General features: G+C 42.1%; 1 protein-coding gene across 8 annotated transcripts in view; it reads right to left on the reverse strand.

The window, feature by feature from the left end:
* Positions 1-5,398: 5,398 nt before the first annotated feature.
* The window catches only part of DAB1 (DAB adaptor protein 1), a 476,209-nt gene continuing 457,224 nt past the window's right edge, over positions 5,399-24,383 (reverse strand). For all 8 annotated transcript variants that reach the window (XM_074597941.1, XM_074597935.1, XM_074597942.1 and 5 more), the window contains 6 exons: positions 24,086-24,148; positions 22,836-22,944; positions 19,834-20,382; positions 18,892-19,019; positions 17,859-17,957; positions 5,399-8,752 (listed from right to left, as the gene is read on the reverse strand). In XM_074597941.1, the coding sequence (XP_074454042.1) occupies positions 17,874-17,957; positions 18,892-19,019; positions 19,834-20,382; positions 22,836-22,944; positions 24,086-24,148 (933 nt within the window). In that variant the 3' untranslated portion in view covers positions 5,399-8,752; positions 17,859-17,873. The remainder of the gene's footprint in view (positions 8,753-17,858; positions 17,958-18,891; positions 19,020-19,833; positions 20,383-22,835; positions 22,945-24,085; positions 24,149-24,383) is intronic.

Consider the following 24,383-nt stretch of genomic DNA (forward strand, 5'->3'; position numbering starts at 1 on the left):
GTCTTAGAGGGAGAAAAGTTCTCTGAATCTGTGTCTCCCTGTACAAAATGAGGAATATTGTTGTGTTTTTCCACCCTTCCACTTGCCAGACAAGCAGAGGTTCCTTGCACTGTGTGCAACCATGACTTCTAACAGCATGGCTTCTCACCCTGGGCTAAACCCGAGTGCTTCGAGGATACAGAGAATAAATACATTTTAATTGGCTTATTATGGGAATGATGGATGCTATACATAAAATGAATCATATTCACTAATACAAAACAAAGCTGACAACCTCAGCATCATTACCTGGCCGAGTGCTATACCGCTTAATGTGTCACAGTTACCTTACAAGTGACATTATTCTGCCTGCGGAGCCATGTCTCTGCAAAACAAGCTACTTGCTGCTGCATCTTTCTAGTTTGGCAGCTTGATGATAACAACTCAACACAGAGAAGCACATAAACCGAGTCCTTTTAGGAATCTGCTCCGAATGAAAAGATTGTGTTTCAGGCGGCCTGTTTTTTAGCCCAACGTTCCCGAACAGGCAGGCAGTGATTAACTGCCCTTTCACCTCCAGACACGGAGGACAAACTGTTAGGAAAGACGGCTTAGGCTGCCCAAAGCTTTTTGTTTGCCTTTTTTTTTTTTTGCTTTACGTTTTTGTTTCAAATGACTTTGCCCCAGCCTAAAACCCACGATGCGCCTACGCGATACAGCCTGCTCAACCTTTGCCACAATTGATTTACCTGTTAATCATTTGTGCGTGACAAAAAAAACCCCACTTTTACATGAAAGACCTCGCCATCGGTGGGATCTTTGCTGGCTGCGAAATGCGGTACATATCCGATATTTCAATAGCAGCAAAAGAGAAACTAGGATTACAGGCACAGAGCACCCTCACCGATTTAACTGCAAACTGTGACAGTGATCCCAGCGCGTGACGATCTCAAAGCAACCTGCTCCTGCTCTGCTGCCTCTCGCCACGCACATCGTCGTGGTGACCAGGTTGCTCCTGAATGAGCAGAGAGAAGTTTGGCTGAAACAACAGCAGGGGACCCAAGAGACAGACTTCCCCACGCTGAAAAGCAAAATCAGGTTTGCCACACGATTTAGAATCCGGTTTAATTGGAGGTAGGTCTGACATGCAAAATTCACAACCACCACAGCGCATTTTCCACGTCCTTGCAGTTTGGGGCTTAGCGGGTCTGCCGATCAGTGGGAATGTTGCCTCGTAACTCCGCCTGTGTCCTCTTGCCCCAGTCTGGATCCTTCTTCGTCGCTGACTGTAATAGCCGTGGCTGCCTGCCGAGCTGTTTTTAAGTCCCAAAGCACTTAGCGCTAACAACGCTGTAAGTCACCGAACGTGGGTTTCATCACACCTGAAAATGAAGCCTCACTAAGCCTCCATCATGAACACCAAGCTCTCAAGTGCAACACGTCCTGTGCGGAGTTTGTAACACCAACAGGAGCTTCTGACCCCTTGATCCCTGGAAATAAAACCTGTACAAGTTTCACCAAAGATTTTTTTTTTTTTTTTTTTTTAAATAGCAGTTTCCTGACCAAAGAACAACTGTGAAACACACCAGAGATGAAAGGCCCTCCCTGGGAAAGGTTAGAATGGAGCCAGTAAGCAGCTTTTTGTGGTACTGTTAGTGCATTTTGCAAAAAGAGGGGTTTTCTTCTTCTTCTCTGAGACGATCTTTTCATTCCCTGCTTCATAACTCACAATGCGTTTCCTTCTGCAGAACACCACAACTGGCTCATTCAAAGGTAAGAGGAGGCTCGCCCACTGATTTTAAGGGTGAAGAACAGAAAGTGGCAAATACACAGTAACATTTACAAGCAAGAAACCCTAAGGACTGTTTTCAGGTGTTTGCTACAACCGTCTCCGTTGCATCACCGTTTTTGTTACCAATGCAGTCATTGTCTGGTGCCGAGGCTGGTCTCTGAAAAGCCCTAGATATCAAAAATTCACCTTGTTGAGCTGAATTCTTCTTTTCTGCCTTTTGATTCACTAAAAGTAATGCCTCATAGTGCCCCGGTCCAAACTGGGCACAGGTCCATCTACTTCAAAACCTCTAAGGTCCCGTGAAGACGGTAAGACAGGGGCTGCAGTAAGGAGTAGGCAAAGAAATGAAAACCCACCATGCCACGTTCCTTGCCTCTATCTCCTCTCCATTAGAACTCCAGGTGGCACACAACCCCATTTTCAAACTAGAAACAGCAATTTTTCAAAGAAAAAACACAGAACACTCATGATCTCGGTATGCCCAACGGTACGAAAATTAGAAAAAAAATGCAACATCTTACAGCATTGTAACTTCTGCTTATTTCTAATAACAACTGGCTTCTGACACCGAGAGCTTTTCTCAGACCCCTAATAACTATCTGTTAAAGAAGACAAAGATGCCACAAAAGGTCTTCACGCTGCCAGTACCCGGCAATAATTCTTCATAATCCTTTATTTTCACAAATGTCTGAGGCTGAATGGACATTGATTTGCTGCCTGTTAACCTGGTTTTCTTTTAATCTATTGTGATTTCCTTTCTTCGCTGGTCAGGAGTATTTATAGAAGTGGTGCTGCGGGAGCTATGAAATGGGGTTGAAAAGCCAGCAAACAATATCAGATCTTAAAAGACCCTTTTTTAAAAAAAAAAAAATACATTCTGTATCGGAAAGCCCCTTGAATGGGTAACATTTGAGGCTATTCTTCTTATTGAGATTTTTCAGGTGCTGATAAAACATTTTAGGGGTGATAGATGAGCCACAGGGCAAACACGTCCATTGAGATAAGACTATTTAAAGCTTTAAAAACTAATAGCCGGAGAGTCGTTTCACTAATAGACCTGATATTTCCTGCCTCCCGTAGAATAATTTTAGAAAGAGACAGGCGATGTTACAGGTAATCAGGAAATCGTATCAGGATATCTCCCCATATTCCTCACTGTCACGCTGAAATGTATAATTCATTTTCCCCACACTTTCAGACAGCAAGTAAAGCAAGAAAAGAAAATACCCTTTTTCCTTCCCCATGCCAGCTCTCCGCTTTAGATATTTAAAAAAAACCCAAACATAATAAATAGGCTTTTAATGGGGCTGATCCGAGAAAGCGAATCAGTATGGAAGACCAACTCGTGGAAGACCTCGTCAGAGGAGCTGACAGAAGTCCTCTGACCAACCGCGGCTGTTGCAGTAGCCACGCGAGAGCACAGCCAGGAGCAGGGGGCGAGTCCCTCCGGTTTCACGTACAGCAGCAGAACCAGACGCCAGGAGTAGGGCAGGCAGCAGTTAAGGACAGTGACAACAAGACCGTTAGCACAGATGCTTGTGTAGATGACCCACGCTCACCCATTCACCCAAACCCCTCCATTTTCTGGTCGCCATGTGGACTTCCACTTTGTTCTTTCACCACTGCGTGCTTCCCATGTTGGTTCAGAGAGACAACTGTAGACAATCGATTCAAACCTCTACAGAACACTGCCAAGAAATAGCCTCTTTTATTTCTTTGAAAAGATATTCTTCTGATTGAGGACAATATTTGCCAGAAAACTAATAAATATGAACCTGACAGGACGCGAGTTGTTTAGAAAGAAAAGTAAGAAAAAAAGGAAACTGCGCATGGAAACACATATCACAACCTAGAAAAAGGAAGAAAGAGGTTAGCTTATCTGTTGCAGCAACTGTCACTGTGTAGTGATTAAAGCACATAAAACATTGCCTTTAATCCAATGTAAGCAAGTTGAAATTGCATATTCCCAGTCTATACAATCAATTGCTTTCCCAGAAGTCACTGACATGAAAAAGAGAGACCTGTCAGAGTCCTCACTCCTATAAAACCGCAGGTAGATTCTGCAAACCCTTGCTAAATAAATTCTCATTACTGCAGGAGATCACAGCTTTAATTAGCATTAGTTATATTGGGACCATTTCTTGAGCTAATCATGTTTGAGCTGGATACTCTCACATACAATCTCAGACTCCTACTGCGCTTAGGTTACAGCGACATTAATGTAATATAGAACATTGACAGGGTACAGTAAGAATCAGATTTTTTTCCCCTTCCGAACAAGGCCAACACACAGCCAGGTCTTTCCTACTTGGGGATTCCTCACCATCACCGGACTAAATCTCAAACCCGCTCACTCTGAATTTTTAACCTGAGCCTGCATAGCAACTGTGCAACATGAGCCAATTTTTCTGCTTTTTCAACATAAACCCAACGTAACTGTGGGGCTACCAGATGAATATCAACACGACTGGATTCGGCCTACGTTGTAAAAATGCACTTTAGTTTAAAACCACGCTTAGCTGTGTCTTATTTCACTTTAAGCTGACATTTCGTAGCTCATTGAAAACAAAAGAGATCATGTTCCTCCTTGCACAGACAGCTGAACACAGCTGGCTACACACCAACTCAAATTGACAACGCTAACGTGTTTTCATCACAACAGAATGACCTTTATTCTTAGGTGAGATCCAAGTATTCCAACAACGTTCATTGACAAAGGAAATAAATGTTTCAGTATGACCTACTGGACATTTCTGGTGGATGAGAGATCAAGAAGAAGAAATACAATAAAAGATACGCACACACATCCACACCTCTCTCTCCTTACCTACTTCTTACCTTTAAATTTCCAGGTGGTATCTTGCATGTTTGCAGTGCTTGCTTGCCAAAGAATGGTCCTATTCCTTAGCTCGACTGAGACATCCAGTACTCGGTACCTCTGAATATCAAACAACTTTATTTTGCATGCGGCATCAAGAGTTTCACACCAGCAAACCACTTCAGCCTACCCTACGCATTGCCCCGACCAGCAGAAAAGTCCCACTGAAATAGAAGGTGGTATCGTTAATGTTTTACTGGATCAAGGCTTTGCTCTCAATTCTATACATATTACTGGAAAGTGCTGGGTTTATTTACTTTCCAAATTTTCATTTTTAAATGCACGTTTTAAATCTTACTCAAAGAGGAAAATGCGAGCAAAATTAATCACAGCTTCTCATGCCACAAAGGTACTCCAGCTTTGGTAGCACCTGGGAGTGGTCTCTCCCGGGAACCTGAGATTGTACAGATGACTAAAACACCTACTGGTTTGGGATCCTCATCCTAAAACATCCCAAAGGAGGCCAAAAACAGGGAGGCAGCAATTAAAAGCAGCAAGTTCAATATTTGCAAGATAAGGAACACTTAGAACACTTAAGATTAGGTATTCCTCACATTGAGGCCCTTTTTTTGTGTGCGTGTGTATGGTTGGACTTGATGATCTCAAAGGGTCATTTCCAACCATGAAGATTCTATGATTCTACGATTTCCACTGCCAAAAATATTGGCCACGACAGACACCCACGCTGCACGGTAAGAATGGCAGAATTACCGCACAAGAGCAAAAGCTATGAAACACGCTTACTGAAATGACGCCTTTTTAAAATGTTTTTATTCATAACACTATTACATGGTGTGTTACAGAAATTAATGGAAAATTTCTAAAAATTTGTTGGTTTCTTTTGTTGTTGCTGAATGCATTATACATAAAGTTAAAAATAATGTGTCCGTATATGTTAACAAATGGTCATTATCTGAGGTAAAGTTAAAGTAGGTTTAGAAATGTACTGCAACAGTCATTTTATCTTTCTCATCTTTATTAAAAAAATATGTGTCAGAATGCAGAAATAAAAATGAATGAAAACCACGGAGTAAACATTTTTGCAAAGAAGGTGCCCAGTACGTTATTAGATGAAAGGTTTCATCAGACACTTGGATGACTACGATCTATCAAAATATCTTTTCATGACAGATAAAGATCAAGAACCTACGGGGGATGATCACAGGATGGCTGGTGGGATTCCCTGGTTTTTAAATTTAAAGTGACGAATTTAGTGCTAGTGAAGGATGAGGGATTAAACAATTGCACAAGCTGGATATTTTAGTTATCTACAATACTGGTACAGTGCGGAGGCCTTCCAAGTCCTCTCAACTCAGCATCTCAACCAGGACAAGGACGATCCAATCGTATGACAAGACAATTCAGAATTTGTTTTTATTTATGAGCGTTGGTAAAGGTAAGACAAAGGTCCACGGTGATGGTCCAGCTGTCTCTCATGAGACACTAAAATCCCAGCCTCATTCCCTCGGCACCTATTCGTTGCAAGGACTACGTAAATGATCTGCTTCCTACAAATATGACGTCAATGGATCCTCTGAGACATAAATCTCTTCTTTTTCTTTCAACGTTTTACCCCATAAGCAGAAATGCACCGATGATACTAAACCTCAAATGTCCATGATGAACCAAAATCGTCTTTGTGGTTCCATATGTAGGACAAAACCCAAAAGAGCCACTGAGGAAGAAAGTAGCACCACTGTGCAAATTAGGAAAATATTCGTAAAGAAACGTCCTTCAGAAACGCTTTTACCTCTGCTTTTAATCCTGAAACACTCAATCCGCCAAGTTTTAATTCATCTTCTCCGGTTAGAAAACTCGATCGTTCTACGGATGGGAAAATGAGATCGGCTACAAAGCTGTTTGCACATGACTAAGGAATAAGCATCAAATGACCGTGAATGGGGATAAAAGTTCTCTTCTCTGCAGGTTCATTCGGTCTATTCACAGCTAATTTTTCATTCACATACATTCTGTAACGCACATTTCTCTAATTTCTCTAATTCAAAATAAAAGACCGGAATCATGTTGTCAGATTTGGTTGTACATATCAACAATCGCCACCCCAGTTATTCTGTCTTCTAAACCATGTTTAGCTCATAACAGAGATGAAAGAAAGTAAAATATTTATAACGCCAGGCCTATTTTATTCATGACAAAAATGTAAATCCTAATGTGTCAATTTCAAACCAAAATCTGCACAATAACCCTAAAAACTGATTAATCATTTGATTTCTTTAACCTTTTTTCCTTTTTCTATTTTTTTCTTTTTTTTTCTTTTTTTCTTCTTTTTTTTTTTTTCTCCTTTTAGTGTTAAACCACTAAATTCAATATACTGTAACTGCATAGGAACATCAGGAAAACACATTTGACCTGTATAACAATTCTCTGTAGGGCAAAAATATATAGATTCTTTATGAAAATCATGTGCTAAACATATGAACCCAAACACTGCACTTCTGCTTCATAAATGTAAAAAAAGGAAGTTTTAAATTCTTTCGTTCTGTGTGTAAACAGTTTGATGACTTCTATGCAGAGGTTCTGGAATCGCAAAGGAATGTCAATGAAATGTGATTTCTTGTAAGTGGAGTACGTCCGTGTGAAAACTAGATCATCAAATCGTGTGTTCCCATTAATTTCACTAGTGGCCGACAAGCTGCCGGCTTTTGGCAAGTGCTCTTGAGCTTCAGCCCGTTATCGTAAGCACGTGAAAAAACGTATGTGATGTGAGAACCACAAATTGGGTTTGCCACCCCTCCCAAGCACTGCAACTTGCTACCTTCTCTACTGTGTAATGGCATTAGTAAAAGAATTTTCAGAACATTTATATTTACAAAAAAAACTGGCAATTTTCATTCGAACTCCTTAAAGCCATTTCCCCTTAAACATTTAAAGAGTTTAACAGTAAGATTTTTTTTTTCCAAGTTATAAAATAAAAATCCCATTTGATTTTTCTGATGTACAAAAAGTGATAAAGATGAACAATTTGATCACAGAATCAGTTTGTAGCTCCAAAATCCATGCCATCCTTGTCCCATTTGTAAAGTCTGCTTCATCCAAATTCCTAAACCAGAATCATACCAGTATTATTTGGCAAATGATTTTTTTTTTTTCATCAAAAATGGCACACAGAGAAGAAAACACTTGTCTGCATAGCATTACAGCAGCAAGATATCGAAGAAATAAAAATATTCCTTTTTCTGCACTTTGTTTAGAGTTTCCTAGGAAATACTGACTCTTTCGTCTTTCCTCAGTGGGACTCGATGTCCTTTCTCTACCCACAACATGAGTATTCAAACAGAAAAGCAGCATTTCTTCCTCATGATGCGCTAGAACTGAAAGGTCCATTTGGCAACATTTTCAGTCAGGACGGATAAACAACCCAGTTTTATTCTGTGGTTTCAAGTTGGGAATCGTTTCCGCAGGAGGCGTTTTGCTGTTAGATCTGTCACTCATACAAAACTACAGAATAAGAAATACAAAAAAAAAAAACCCCAAACCTCTCAATGACACTGCCAGTATTTTTGTTGTTGTTGTTTAAATATGTCTACACCGGGGGGGGGGGAAAAACAAAGGTCAGGATCAGCCTGATGATGAAAAACATGTCACCGTGACATAAAAAGTGCCGACTTGTGCCCAAAAGGCTGTTGAATGATAATGCCACTGCTACATACAGACACTGCTTTTTGCTCAAAAGAAAAAGAATGTCTAATACTGGATAAATTTCAGATGCTCGTTATTCATATGTGGCATACAGAAGATAACAAACGTTTAAAAGAAGACCGAGGAGTAACATTTCCTAGGCTGGATACCCATGACTTGTGGGGACGGGGCTGGACACGCGGTACGATAAGCAGGGAGAGTTTCTGTTTTGTGCTGCCCATAGGAATCTGCCATTGGTTGCCAAAAAAAATACGTCAGGAACACTCGTAGAGCCAGTCCAGGAGGGCATCATCTCGCCTTGTCAGACAAAATCAATCGGCAAAAAGCATGAAAGCCAAAGGCCTGCCAGGTTGTTGGGGTTCGTTTGAGTCTTGGAGCACCACAAGCCTGTAACAATGCTATTTCTTAGGTCTGTTGATCTGGGCGTAGAGAGGTTCCGCTTCCTGGGGATAATAAAAATAAAAATAAGCGGAGATGTCTCCAGACAGTTTTCAGAACATTTTTAGAACATCTGCTTGAGAACAGCAATACCTCGTGAGGCAAAACCCAAAGGAAGCGTTTGCTTTCTGTGCCGCCTTGAGCGATCAGGGCACCCCGGTTGAATTGTGAAGAAAACGTGACATAATTTGAGAAAATGAATGCTTCCTATCAATTTCCTCTTCCAGTATTGGCCGTGCACCGATCCTCAGGAGGTATTGCTGGCCGTAGACACATGAAGAAATGAAATGATATTTATATGACTGGATGTTTTGAAGTTTACAGGCCAGAAACGCGGCTGGCGTAAAACACGGTTACTCGTAGCAGGCGGAGGCCCCCCCGGCAGCACAGCAGCGGCAGATCGCTGTGGGTTTTACACACCTCATGGAGGAAAAACCACTCGCAAGCAGAAACCGCTGCTGAAAGCCAAGCTAAGGAAGCTGGGACGGGATTTGAAATCCCAATACGAGTTGCCTGTGAGGAAGGAGGAGAGCTAGCTCTGTGCAGTTCGATTAGGAGGCCGTGTAACCGTTAGTACAATCGTTAAAGCCGGAAGGAAAGCACGTCCATTTGCTAACAGCTATTTTCTTGGGAACTCCCTGGACGCGGGGGGGGGGAAAAAGCTGCCGTGTTCTTCGGTGTTGCCTCACAGCTGACACCCTGTGCTTTAAAACTATGTTCGTCTTGGCTGCGGTGGGAAGCAAACTATCCACGGACCCTGGAATCCATTCTACTTCATTTCCAGAAACTAATTTATTAAACTAAGAATGACATCTAAAAAAAAAGAACAAGACAGGCAGAAAGGCTAATTAATGCCATACTGCATTAACTCTCCACAGCTTGATAAATATTCAAATACCATGCCACGACGTTGAATTTAACCAAGTTAGAATCAACTCTTGCTCCAGCAGCCTCAGCAGAAGCTGATTTTGAGCAGAAAAACCTCCGAAGGCTGGCAAATCGCTGGGCCGTGCGGAGCACGGAGATGTCTGGCAGGGGATGGCACAGGATTTTAATCACTGCTTATAAAAATGATGAGAAAAATAGCCCCGAAGGCGGATCCGTAGGGCTATATTTACTCTGTGCCCAGAGTGCCTGGCCGGTGCTCCAGGCTGTGCCCCGTCCCAGCGCCCTGTCCCACCTCACCGTGCATCTCCTGTTGAATGAGGAGCAACACAACAAATCCAAAACATGACCTGTTTCCTCCGTGCCAGGGAAAAGCTGTCTCCCGTTCCTTGAGATGACTACGCTTCTGACGCTTGCAAAGACTCTGCTTCCCCATTTCCCACCTAGGTGAAGCCCTGAGCACTACGGGAGGATGAGAGAAATCCTTCGGAATGATTAAATAAAGGCTGCTGAAAGTTCTTCCCAGCAAGAAGCAAATATATTTTGTGACCTTGAAAAACCGAAGGTAATCAGAAGAGACGACTGAGAGTAAATAACTGCATTTCACATACTGTGTGCCGAGTCCACCTATGCCAATTTTCACGTACCGCAGACATGAAGCTGGCAGAATGATCTATTGCAGCTCGTTCAGAGAAAATCTGTACTAATTAATGTGGGAACCTGACACACACCAGGCCATTCTTCAGGCATTTGCTGAACCTGAGGTGATTGCAAGGGGAAGTGAAAAGGAAGGAGGAGAAGAGAAGGGGAGGGAGGGAGAGCATCCCTTTGGAACAAAAGATGTCAGTTTTTCAAATGCCTTCAGGGGAAAAAAGAGCTTTTCAAAATGTCAAGCGTGCTTGTTAGAGCTGTCCTCAGATACCTTTAAGATATGCAGATGCACTTAAGTAACAGGTGTCCTCAGGTGTCACTGAACTTGACACCATGGGAAGGGGAGGAGGAGTTCATCATTGGCCATCAGCACTTCCAACAACACATGAGGCAGCCATTAGAATTAGAAATTTCTTTTATCCGTACCCAATATTTATCTGAACATACACTTCGTGTGGCAAACGCCTGCAGTTCTCACTGATTTGAATAACTTTTCTTCCAGAGCATTTTGAATGAAAAATGTGCTCTTACGTCTTCCTTTTAGTTGATTTCCCCCTTCAGATGCCTAAACGAGAAATTAATTGCAGTAATTGCGTGCAATCTTCTCAGCCAAAGCTTTTTTTGACAATGACTGAGATTTGTTTTCTAATATTATTTTGAGGTAATTCAAGCCGTGCATCTTGCCTGTAGCCCAACATTGTGAATGGTATCTGTAAAGTGTTGCGAATGATACTCAAGAGAGCAAGAGAGAGCAGGAAGGGACCAAAAAGCGACAAAAGGAGAGTCGAGTGCTGTTGACTTCACAGATAGCTTCTCTCACAATGGCAGGCAGGGGGGCTTCACTGGCATTATTCTGGAGAGTCTTAGAAGCAGAAATAACGACAGCCCCCCCCCCCTTTTTTTTTTTACGTCCTCCATGCAAAAATCACAGGGAATGCCACGAAAAGGCAGGCGAGCCTAACTCTTCTCACAGCACTGGAATCATCTCACCGACAGAATCATCTCACTACTTCTACCACTGCGTTAGGAACAGATCCGGAGGGAAAGAAATGAAAGAGTGGGCTTTTGTCGGGGGGGGGGAATAAAAATGAGAGGAACAAGTAAAATAGCATACAAAGCTTCCAATTCACATAAACACCTTGAATCTTAAAGTATTTTCCTTTCGATAGGATTGGCCCAGAAGCGCTTCTGATGTGCTTTCATCAACCCACGGGGAGAAACCAAGACGACAACTGGCAGCACCTTTTTTTTTTTGCTGCTAAATCTTATTTGAAGGCTTCTGTCAACTTTGAGGACATGCAATTTCTGGCAGAGGTTAGAAAAGTGTGTGTTTTCCTTTGTGTTTGGAGGCTGCTACCAAAGTAGTGTTTAGCTGTGTCCTCACGTACTAATGGGGCTCTTTACGTTGAACAGTAGCCTTTAAATAACGAGATACTGCAGGAAGAGGGTATGAATTCAGAGGTCTGGTATCTGACCAAGGTGACAGGCTGCAGTAAGGGACCAGGAAGGTGTAAATATACGTGCTTTCAGTTTGATATCTAAATATTTAGAAAGCTGCAAGTACGTTGTGTAAATGTTGAGTTACGAAGTGTCTCGGAATTAATTGCCAAAACTGCCAAAGTGAAAATTTTCCCTATGTACGCTACATTTACATATTCCAGAGATACTTCATGCTTAAAATCAATTTATTCTTCCCATTCGAGGGAACATTTTGCACAACAAACAAGACTGTAGCAAACAGTAAGTATTTCTGGTATAGTACACTACTGCATGATGTAACAAGGTCGCTAATGGTTTTGAATACCATTATGTAAATACGAGAAGTAAATTTGCATCCAATTTAAAGATATTAACATCTGCTCCCCAGCAGAACTCCTCGTTGGAGAACAGCTCTTGAAAGATTCAGCATCTACACTTGGGCTCGTGCAGCTGAGCTCGCTCCCCAAACCTAACACGGGACTTGGTCGGGAGGAAACTGTTTTTCCATTGGCAGCCCTTTCATCATTGCGAGGCACCCCGCGACGTGCAACGCTTCAGGCGAGATGTACCCAGTTGTAGAGGTGAGGCCCGCAGAGATTTCTTTGCCCTTTACAATAGATTCCCAGCATCGCTTTTACTCCTGGCTGACTGATCCGAAAGGGCAGGCTCAAACGCTGAGAGTTTCATGAAATAAGTGTGCCGGAGCGCCGGCCAAAATGGGAATCTTGTGCTGGGGATGCAAGTGAAGGGAACGGGAGTGCAATGTGTCTTTCTCTATTGCATGCTGACTCAATAAAATAGGACATAGTAAACTTGGCAAGCGGGATTCAAATTAAATATCTTTGGTGACAAGACAGGTAATTCCTACTGGCCCATTAACAGCCAGTGGCTTATCTTTCGTTAATTTTATTACAGTTAGCCTCTATTAGCAGCATAAATACAGCAACCTTCTAGTTCAGGATTATGACTGCAGAGCGCCTCTATTCTTACTATAAACCTACCTAGGAATATTTCCTAGTCGCAAATGTCTAGTTTAATTATAACCCTACCTAGGAATATTTCCTAGTCTCAGACGTCTAGTTTAATTATTAGCGTTTTAAAAGTCTCCGTCATTTTAGTATCAAGATGGATGCTACACATCTATAAAACGAAAAAGCAAAGAGAACTACTCAGAGAGATGAACCCTGCTCCCGATTAATAATGATGAACTGCAGCAAAGAAATACGCCTGTTATTTCTGGGTCCCTTTCTTACCAAAACAGTAGCCACACAATTACGCTTTCCACCTACGTATCTGTCAATTCTCCTTCCTAACTTTTGAACCCGATGGCCAATTTGAAGCAAATTGTTCAGAAGTCTCAAAGGTACTAAATTATCGCAAGCGCCTTTTTAAAATCAGTTGTTGTGCAGAAGACGGGGAACTTTTAAATGACCTCATTAGAGAGAAAGCTGGGAGAGCTCGTTCCCTAATTGAATTGCTGGCTTGACAATCAGCAAGTACACGGCTCTACGCAAGCTACACGGTATGTTGTCTCCTGTTTAGAGAAAGAAGTTGGAGAAATGGAAGGGTACCTGGCCGCTTCAAGCGGGCTTGGAGACACTCTGAAAGGGGTGAGAAACCTGTGTGTGAGCTGGTCATATTAAAATGGGTAGATCAAAGGGGATTTTAGCAGAGGACTGGAAGGCAAATGTGTAGGATGCCTCTGTTCCAGAGCAGCCTGGATTTCTCTGGTCTTCTCCCTTCAGATTCTCTGGGAAATATGATGATGGACAAAGGAGCATGGGGCCCGAAGTGACAATTTTAGGATTACTCTGGAACAAAGCAGTACTTCCCAAACTGTGGTCTCTTTCCAAATGCACAACCCTATCTACTTCTCTCTCAGGGTCACAACCCTGCTCGGTGCTGTGTCTTTAGTTTGAGAATGAGGGCTCTAGAGCTTACGCTAAGAAAAGATCGCCTACAATCATTATGAATTTCTCTCTGGACTCTATTCAGTTCTGATTGAGCTGGATGAACGATGGTAACAGATCCTGCAAATACAGCCTTTGGTAATTTGAGCCCATTCAGATTCTTCACGCAACAGAAGGCAGGCAGAAAGAAAGAGGAGGTTGCCGAATCAGCTCAATATGCCCTCCTGAAGCTCACCAAGTTCCCAGACACGCCAATGCTTTGTCCATAAGTTGCTATTTTCTTTCAGCTTCCCAATAACAGCCCAAATAAAGAGTTATAGTCGTCCATCCTGGAGCTGACTAAGATTATGAGGAACATTTATCACTAAGAATGGCACTCGCTCAAAGATGGATGATGGCAGCGGGCCACCAAAGTACCACCAAAAGCTGATAGACAAATATTCTAATGAACTGTTGCTCTCCTGACAGTGCTGATAGAATTGTGAAGGGTGTGACATATTTTGAGGGCTTATAATTGTCTGCACACATTTCACAGAACAACTAAACAACTTTTTGAGGAAGATATGCTCTAGCCACAAATGTTTTGAATGTTTCCTGAGAATCTCTCGTGAACGACTGCCAGTGCAAATCTTGAACCGGGCAGCACATCAATAGAGCTGCATTTGTTCCAGCACTTAAAATGACTTTTATTGCAATAATTGTGGTATCAAATATCCCCTTATTCTCTTTCAGAAGTTTCACCCTACTGCTAATTTGCCTTCAACAACCAGTTTGTGTGGTCAGAACACATTTGTGATACACCATCTGAGTATTCAGGCTGAATTTATTCTCTCCGCAATCGGGATGTTTTGTTAGAAGATGCTGGCCAAGATAACCACAGGTATCCAAAGAAGCCTGACACCAGAGAGTCAAAATTTGCTCCTCTCCTTCTTTTTTCTCATCATGCTTGAAGGCTTCCCTTTCTATAGCTTTTGCTAAGCTCTCCATGGTATAGCTTCAGGGCTTCCTAAAGTCAAGGTGTGGTAGATCCATTGCACCGTCAGGGTCTGCACCCAACATCCTCTAATTCAGTCTGATTGGGAGCACTGGTGCAAAGAGGATGATCAGGAGAAAACTCCTCTGTTCCAACTTCTTACCTTCATCCCAAATGTCAATAATAAGAAATGTTTAACGTATTTGGTAGAATCATAGCTAAACACAGCTCTTTCCCTCTCTCACTTTTCACCATAGTTATCCCCCACTCAATGTCTTAAGGCAGCAGTAAGGATTAAATATAAGTCAGCTGAAGATGGCAGTCTTAGTATTCAGTCTTCTCCTCACCCTTTCTGGAAAATCACTATCCATCCTCAACGCCACTCACGAATAAAGGGAAAACCACCAAATACAAATCTTGCTATGAATAGCTCTGCAAATAGTTGATTTTTATTTCACCTGTGAAAGTTAGGCCTGTCTGCTTCTTATCTCCAACCACAAAGGGACAAAAACAGAACATAGCCATAAAATGTCATGTTTACCTACTAAGAACCCATAGCTATTTGTAGAAGAGTCACTTACAAGAATGGCTACTGGCAGGATGACGATTTTGAGATCTTAATTGAAGGTCGCAAAAGGAAGAGAGGAAAAATGGAGAAATGAAGATAGTAACTGAAAGAGGCTGAATTATTTCTACAAGAGAATAAGGAGCATCAGAAGGAATCAACAGACCAAATTGCTAAGGCACCTTGAAAGATCAGCATACAAAATACTAGGCAGGTGAGCATTCCGAGTACATCAAGATCAGGTAAGTCAAGATATTACGTGGGCACAGCTGATTTCATAGAGATGCTGGGAACAGATACATTTGAAGTTTCTGAGCACAATATTACATAGTGCTCCTGAGAGGTCCATTCATCTGAGTTGTATACTGTGCTGTTCTTGGTGTGAAGAACCATGTTCCAAAGCGCCAAGTAATCTCCCATCTGGCACACAAAAGTGGCTTTTATGCAGACTGCGATTCTATTGTACGACATGTTTCTCCCCATTAAGTTTCTCTTCAAATGTGGAGCTCAATACACAACACAGTAGTAAGTCCCGAATTGATAATTTTCCATGGAGATTAGACTTCCCGTTGCTCTGACGATACTAGGCTTCAGAATTAGATGGGCTGGTTTTAGCAAGTGGATTTCCTACGGACTGCTGCTGAATGGCACCGCACAGAGGCACAATGATATTAGTGTAACTTCACTGGATAGAGGCTTTCTTTTCGTTCAGCTTCCTGTTCCTGCCTACAGCTTTTAAGAATTACTGTAATACGATAATCAGTAACATTATTTAACATTTCCCAGAATGTATTTCTGAGAATTACACATTCTTTATGCGAGACTCTAGAAGGATTAACAAAAAATATAGAAAAAACGTATGGAATCACTGGTAATAGACTGTTCTTGTAGCTCCTAGAGACCCTTGAGAGGTAAAAGAATGTATTTTACTAAGCATTATATAAAAGCAGAACTAAAGGAGTCCCTCACTTGACCGCCTTACATAGTAATACGCATTAACAGATTTAAGCTACTGTTTCAAGTTATCTCCAGAACTTCTGGTAGTTTACAAATAATGCTAACTATTTTTGTGACAGTCAGAAAATCAGAAAGAGATTTTAACCTTATTCTCCCCATGATGAATTTCAGAATTACCCTGACTAGGATAAACCGCAATAAACAAATGGACATGGGTTTGCAGACAGAGCGTGGGACTCAGATAAAGGTCAAATTCTCTTTCTAGGAAAGAACTCCCAAAATGGTCTGAAGCCGGGACATGTCAGCGCTGGCCGACATCAGGCAAAGGCAAATTACTGTGTGGCACCATCAACCTGCAGAAGCAGTTCTCGTTGGAGTACAATAACCAACGGATGCTCTCGCTAGAGCAGCTCATCCCAGCTTGACTCTGTCATTTTTAGGCTCAGTGAGACACCAAGCTTAATGCTACTTTTGCTTTAGCCCCCAAGAGCTGAGCATTAGGTTGGCGAAGCTAAAGAAGAGGGAGTTGCCTTCTCACACCACATATTATTAAGAGATAATCTTACAACTCCCAAGGGGATCAAAGCTAAGTTAGCGTAAGATTTTTTTAACCATACTTACTGTACAAAGTAAACTGACTCTTAATGAAACTATTAATTTTGAGTTGAAACCAAGTTACTTTGGCTCAGGGTGGATAACTCACTGGTAAACACAGTGCAATTTCTGTACAAAAATAAAAGGGGTTCTACCATTGTTATGGATTTGCTCCAGGAGCTCTGTGCTGAAGCACCGAAGCAGTATCAGGTCACTTATTTGGGTAATACAAAACATGAATGGCAGACGGGGAGAAGATAACGAAACATATCCTTCAAATAGTAACACCAGAGAGTATTTGGATGGAATAACAATGTTCAGCACCCATAAAACTTTGGAGCTTTACTGTCTTTTTTTGGTAAAACATATATAGTCTGTTGAAACAAATCCCAGAACATTCACTGGCACCCACATTTTCTAACGTGCTCTGTAACACAAAAGATGAAAAGATCATCTTTCCCGTCTGTCTGGATTTAAATGACTTACATTTGATGAATAATTTTTAAAACATCAGTATACCAATGGTAATGTGAATGATCATAATTTTCAGATGTTTTTAATTTGCAGTTGGAGATAAAAATACACAAACCCATTTCAATATTTTATACATGCAGATAATAAATGTGCTTCTACTGATTATCACATTGATTTAGGGTAGAGGTGTTCATGTATCATTACATAATTTTATTTGATGCTTGTTATGTCTATGGGTAAGATGACTTATTCCATTTAATATGTTACGTCTGACTGAAGGCCAGATTGCATTTGATAACAAAAAAATGTTCTGCCTCATACGTTGTTAGTAATGGCTCAGTTTCCCTATTGCCCCTTAGAATTTGAACACGATAATAAGTCTACATTTCTTTAAAGCATGCAGGCAGCCAAAACACACATATTTGCATAAGTTGCAACACTTAGTGAATGGCAAAAGCCATGCAAACCACTGAGCATGAGGAATACACTGTGGATAATGGAGAGGAAAAACAGAAGAGATGAAAAGGAAAAACAAACCATGCATCCATGAAAGCAATGGTAGGCACTGGTGGAAGAGTAAGTGAGCACCTCAAGGTGTAGAGAAAAAAAGGACAGATACCTACCCCAACCTGCGCTATCTAGCTACCGACCTGTGGACTTATAGTATCACCAGTTGGCTCACCAAATGGATCACTGTTGGATGAGGCCTGAGACCCATCAGGCTAGAATACAAGAACATAACACCTTTTTTTCTCAACAATAAGAAAGTGAAAAGTCAACATGAGTTCATTTTCATGCTGTGGGCATAACAAGTACATCCTATCTCATGAAAACCACAAAGTGAGACCTCACCGCTGCTACGTTCTCAAAAGCCACGGTGGTTTCCTATAGCTGATGCAGGCAGGGAAGGACCACGCCAGCACCTGCTGGAGCCCCTGCAGGAGCTGCCACAGACTTCAGAAGGTACTGGAGCAGACAAACCAGAACTGCAAAAGGTCCTGAAAGCCAGTCACTCTGTGTGAGTCAGAAAGAGTCCAGGCTAGCGTTATTTTGTACCTTTGGGTCCTTTATTTGTACAGACTCCCTCTTGCCTTTGGCTCACTTAGGCTCTTATCAGCCTAAGATGCCTTGTGATTTAAAGTCATTGCTTGGATAACATTTCTTGCTTTGGTCCACTGAGTCTAAGGCAAAGAAATCACATATCGAGGGCCAGAACATTGAGGAATGTAACTAGGCAAGCAACTGCGATGCAAGAATGTGCAAGACAACATCAACCATCATCTTTTTTAACACGCAAACTCTCACATCTCTTTCTGCAGTCTCAGCACGTATGTTGTTTTACCTCAGACTTCCTTACCATCAAGTGAATGCTGGTATGCTAAAAAGGACATTGGATACGACTAACATATAGAACCTTACATATCAACTCTGAGTTTGGTTCCTTGTATGCAATATTAGTGCATATCAACACAAATGCCATACTTTTAGCTACCAAAACTGAACTGGGAAGTGAATGCTGTCTGCAGTTCCCCCGTAAATACTGCCCAGCCCTATTACAATAGTTATTTCTGACACTACCAAACAACAGTTAAGTAACTTCTGCCTTTTCTAGCTTAAAAGAGCTAATCAGTATTTAGAAACCTTGTTGCTACTCACAGCCTCTTGCTCCTCACTTTTGCTTGGGCTTTCAAACCCCTCTTCAAAGAGGTCATCTGCAGCAGGATCACTGGTATGAGATGCTGATGATTTTGATGGCGAACTCTGTCTGGGTGCAGGGGTTGGAGCTAAACAAAGATTAAGGTAACAGCAACAGAATATGTATCTGTTAACTTGTTCAGAAAGACACAGCAGCACAAAATTTGCTCGTGCTTTAGAGCCCTCAACTCTTATTACCCCTGAAAATTATTTTCTACCGAGGAGCTGTAAGAGGTAAATTTGAACACAGAAGTCATTATCAATTCCATGTATTTGATTTCATTCAGCAGTTTCCAAATTAAGTTTGGCTGCATCTGGCATACGTCTTTGGGAACCAGGGAGACGCCACTACATTACATTAAGAATGCATGAGCCGCCTGCCCTATGGCAGCTAAGTGGAACAGAAAGTCTCCGGCTGGCTCCTGGTAAATCTGTGTCTCATGAATTCCTCTTTTCAGCAATCTGGAAAATCCCCCATCTCCATGCGATGAACACGCTAAGCTTATTTTGCAGCCCTCCAATGAATTACCTCACATGTCCAATACAGCAAGCTATTAAAATAAATACCCATCCCCGAATTTCTGCAAAGTATGGTTTGAATGGGACGTAAGTGAAACCATTTGCAAGGTTGAATGTCACGGGCATTTTCCAACCAGCTTGCATGTCTCTAGCACAGAACATATATTACTGTCGTCTTAGAAATTAAATTTCAGACTGCAGCTATCAGGGCTCTGAAATTCCTCTCTGGTACTTTTCTTTATAGCTGGAACATATTTAATAAGCTAGACCATGCATGAAGGTTCTCAGTCCATATCTGTGTTGCAATTTACTGTATAAAAAAAAAAAAAAAGGATCATTTTCACGTCTGAGGAAAGGTATGGCTGAAAGCATATAAATACTCACGTGAATTTGTAGAGGGTGTCGTGGAAGTCACAGGAGTCAAATTTAACTGAGAGATGTCAAAGTCATCACAATCATCTGCTTCCTGTGCCATCCCAACTTTGCTAAAGTAACTTGAGAAGGCCTCTGAGGTACAACTGAGGGAAGGCTGATCCGGTTTTCTTGATGGCACTGGTGGAGGCTGAGCCATCTGGAAATCTTTAAACATTTCTTTTCCCATTTTCTGTCTGGGCCTGTCTGTCTGTGGACTCGATCTGTTGGAATCACTTGTGGGTGGAACAGTAGCTATAGGAGCAATGGTACCTTGAAACATGGCTGCTTGTAAAGGCAAAACAGTTTGTGTTGGCATGAAGGCAGTTGGTTGGAACTGACCAGCTACAGATGGCCACGGTTGCTGCGTAGGAGGAAAAATACCGGGTTGGCCCCACGCTATCGGTTGTCCTCCTTGCATCACCTGAGCAACTGGAGGCTGAGCACCCATGGCCAACTGCTGTTGAACGAGTGGTTGCTGTCCCCAGAATGAGGGCAGAACAGCTCCCATGGCAACATAACCTTCAAAGAATAAAGAGAGCAGGGGAAAAAAAAAACAAAAAGATGAAAGATTTTAACACTACTGTCAAGAGCACGCAGAAAAAGCTACACAAGAAATCAGAAACACGCAGGCTACATTAGTGTTCCCAGAGCTTCAGCACACTCAAACAGAAAACTGAAAGACGTGGTTGAATTCACACCACCGAACAAATACTCGTATAGAAACCCACAAATTGGTGGATATTGGCAATAATCCTTCCCCTCGTCTGAACAAAAAAGTTCTTCTCTTCCTCAGTGAGTACCCCCTTGGGTCTGTGAAGACCTGTGCGCGTGGACCTTGCTGGCAGCTGGCCTTCTGGCAGCTCCCTTCCCCAGAGCTCTCTCTTTGACGCAGCTGGGATCAGTTGGGTCAAACCACGTACCAGAAACACAGGAGCTCCCAAAGCATTCCCGAGACTCGCCCCCTTGCAGCACACTCCTGCTCCTCACCACTGAGGCTCTCCTGCTCCCCTCATTCCCCCCATCCTCTGCCTTTCCCCCCTGCCTGTCCTGTTCCTCTCGGGGCAAGGATCTCCAGGACTGAACATGGTGCACTGTGTCAGGCTGGGATGGACTTCATCTTCTCAGAACAGCCCACACACTGCTAAAAATGAGCTGCCAGAGCAAGCAGAGGGATGGAAGAGGATGCCCAGGACCAGTTTTTCCGCAGTTCCTCATCCTTTTTTTAAATTCTTTGCTGGGGAGAGTGACTCAAACACCAGCCAACTCCTGCCAATGGCACAGCAACAAAACTGGTTCTAAGTTAGAGGGAAGCACCTTCATGTATGTTAAGATAACAGCTCAAGGGCGCTCTAATGAGAGTGAGACCTTCTTGCAAGAGAAAGACTCTGTGCCACCTCTTCTGACACAGCCACAGTTCAAACCGTTGGGACTCCGAAGAGCAAAGCAAGCGTCTCAGATCGCATAATAAAAAGACAGAACCCAGATGAACTCAGTTTAAAATCCCCCACATTTGGTTATTCCTTGAGAACATCAAAAAGGTCCTGAGCTTCTCCTGGACTACATAGCCGATAACAACAAACGGCTTCAGGCATTATGCCTGCATAAAACCTCTCTAATCGGGGAGGAAATTAAAGATTATGACTAAAATTATAATTGCCTCCTGTTAGACCTGAACCCTCTTTTCAAGCTACCGAGAGTTTGACTGTGTAGGAATTACATGATCAGGTGCTTTGTTAAACAGAAAAAAAAAACACAAAAAAACCAAACTCTGAAACTAAAACCACTATAAAAAATGTTACAAATTAAACCATGTAATACAATTATGTTCCACTGATAGAAGTATTATGCTTTACAGATATGCTGTTTCATGTTTAAATTAATGATTTACTGCTAATACTTTACAATATGAAAACCTCTTTTACTTTTTAGTACTGTCGGAGCTTTAAAACTCCTCTTTCTAACCTGAGTGTGTTTCTGAGTCCTCCTGTGCCTTTTCCTCTTCACTTTATTTCTAGGCTGTTTTGTAACGCTCAATGTAAGCAAGGTGGTTGCAAAATCGTAAAGGGAAAAGCCAAAAATAAAATAGAAGCAGAACTTTGAAAGACTAAATTAATGAGTGGTGAAAGAACAGTAACTTTGATAGGTATCTATTTCAATAGATGGCCATGATGGATTCTCCAGATGTCCTTTTATCTTGCCCCCACCGCAACCTCACCCAAGCAGCGGGGGTTTTCATCTGACATGATCCCCAAACGCGTCACCATCAGTGCAACCCTTCGGAGATGCAGTGGCTAACCCGCTGCTGCAACGCAGCCCATCAGAGGAGCAGTTAACCGATTAGAAAGTCACTGTTGACTGATTCAAGGCACTCCTCCTCCCCTTTTTTTTTTTTCGCCGTAAGCGGAGCTGAGAGCGCGGCTCTTGCAGTGCTCTCAGTATCCCAGGGGGAGATCAGCAGTCAAAACCACACGCCTTGCGTGCCTGTGCGGAACGCGACACAGCTTTTGTATTTTGAGCACTTTAAGGAACACGAGAAATTCTAAGGGAAATACCAGGATTTGACTAAGTGGAATACCTTTGAAACACAGTCAAATTCTCCACATCTCATCCTCTGTTTACTGGAGACAGCACAGGCTAATCATTCCTACCACAAACAAAAAGCAAAGCTAAACTAAATGCTATTTTCTGTCTTGCTACTACTGTACCTAGAAGGTATGTTATCCAGATGGCTGAACTATGGTTGAACTCCCAGCGAATGTTTGGGATTTTGTTTTAAAAAATGCGGGTGAATTCAAGATAAGGTACTCCCTGCTTGTCAAAGACTTGGTTTGCCTTGCCCTGCAGCGCTGTCCTCAAAATCCTTCCCCGCTTCCACTGGACTAAATTAACACCCTGAGTACCAAAATGCACACCAGAGCTGAGAACGGATCACCAAGTTTGAGTCGAGCCTGTATCCGCAGTAGATTCCCTACCTGAGGGTACGGCAGCAGTGCTGAAAGGTACAGAGCCAAACACGTCTGTACTAGCAGGAAGTGACTGGGATGAAGATGGGATAAAGGCATCACCTGGAGTAGCAGGAGTCTGCAAGACGACAGGAATAAAACACAACGATGACATATCAGTTGCAGCTTCTGCAGCACATACTTTGCTGTCACATCATCCGTAACTCTAAAAATACAGGTTTGGAGGGAAGAAAGAGAAAGCAAAAAGAATGGAAGGATGAAGGAGGAAAGAAGCAACAGAAATAACAGTATTGGAATATCCTGGAGACGGGAGAAAAAAGAAAAGGAGAGACTTTGTACTGGAGGAAAAAAATAAAAATTGCCTGGAATATGTCCCATGCAAAATACTGACATCATTTATTTCTCCGGAACATACAGACTTGTGATTCTAGGTGTTAGGTGACGAGCAGCAGAGGTGGAAGACCAAGGCATTAACGTAAGAAACAGTAAAGGCAAGTGAAATATCTGCAGAATTTATGGAAAAGTGAATACATATTGCTTCCAACTAAGCAACGGGACCAGAACCACAGGTCTACATAAAGGATAAAACCACATAAAGGAGAAATCCAACCTAACTGAGCAAGCTAAGAATGAGGAGACAGGACTTGGAACATCCAGTGCCGGACACGTTCCAGAACACCTTGGAGATCTGAGGCTGATGACTTCACAGCGCCTCAGTTTTCTCAGTACATTCATACTCCCTTACAGCTTAATGTAAGGTTTAAAAATTTTATAGGAAAATGATTGGTTTTTCCTTGTATGATGCAGGAAAGCATGCTGAAAAAATTTTCTTTGCCCTCAAAACACATTCAGTCCTCTCTGCCTCCACTGTTTTGCCTTCCTTTAACAGCAGTTCTGGGATACGTGCTTGGTGGAACCAGAGAGACATGATATATAAGGTTTTAACTGGATCTTCCTGCAGTGCAGCGAAGCATGCACCGCTGATAAACACCAGGGAAGGAGATCTGCAGCTCAGGTTATATCTTATGTGACACCTAGCCCTATATCAAAAAAATAAAAATTGAAGGTATTTTTGCACATCATCATGAAGCAGTGACTCCACATTCAATTTGCTTCACTTTTATTTTCTCGCAACGTAAAAACTACTTTGAAATCCTCCCTACCGGAATGGCTGATGACCTGAATTGTAAATGTGCTCAATAAATGTGCTGAAAATAGCAGGTAGAAAAATGCACAGTTCAGTTTCCCTGGATACTCACTGGGGGAGAGGTTACGTCAGGAGGAGTGGACATGTCCCCAAAAAGCTCTAGTTGGGTAACAGCCTGGAAAGAAAAAAAATAAATAAATAATAATTCCATTTATCTTTTGAGGAGAAGAAACTGTGAGTTAACTAATTAGAACTTGTAAACTTAACTAATAACAGCTAGCAATATAAATCCTCCAAAAGCCATGTAGGCTTCAAATGTCAAGTCCCATATGCAGGAAGCACATGGGTTCAAGGTGTGGGATTTTGATATTACTGATGGACCCAAATAAGCCAGCAGCTGACCCTGTAAA

Source organism: Larus michahellis, chromosome 8 (assembly GCF_964199755.1).
Source record: "Larus michahellis chromosome 8, bLarMic1.1, whole genome shotgun sequence".
NCBI lineage: Eukaryota > Metazoa > Chordata > Aves > Charadriiformes > Laridae > Larus > Larus michahellis.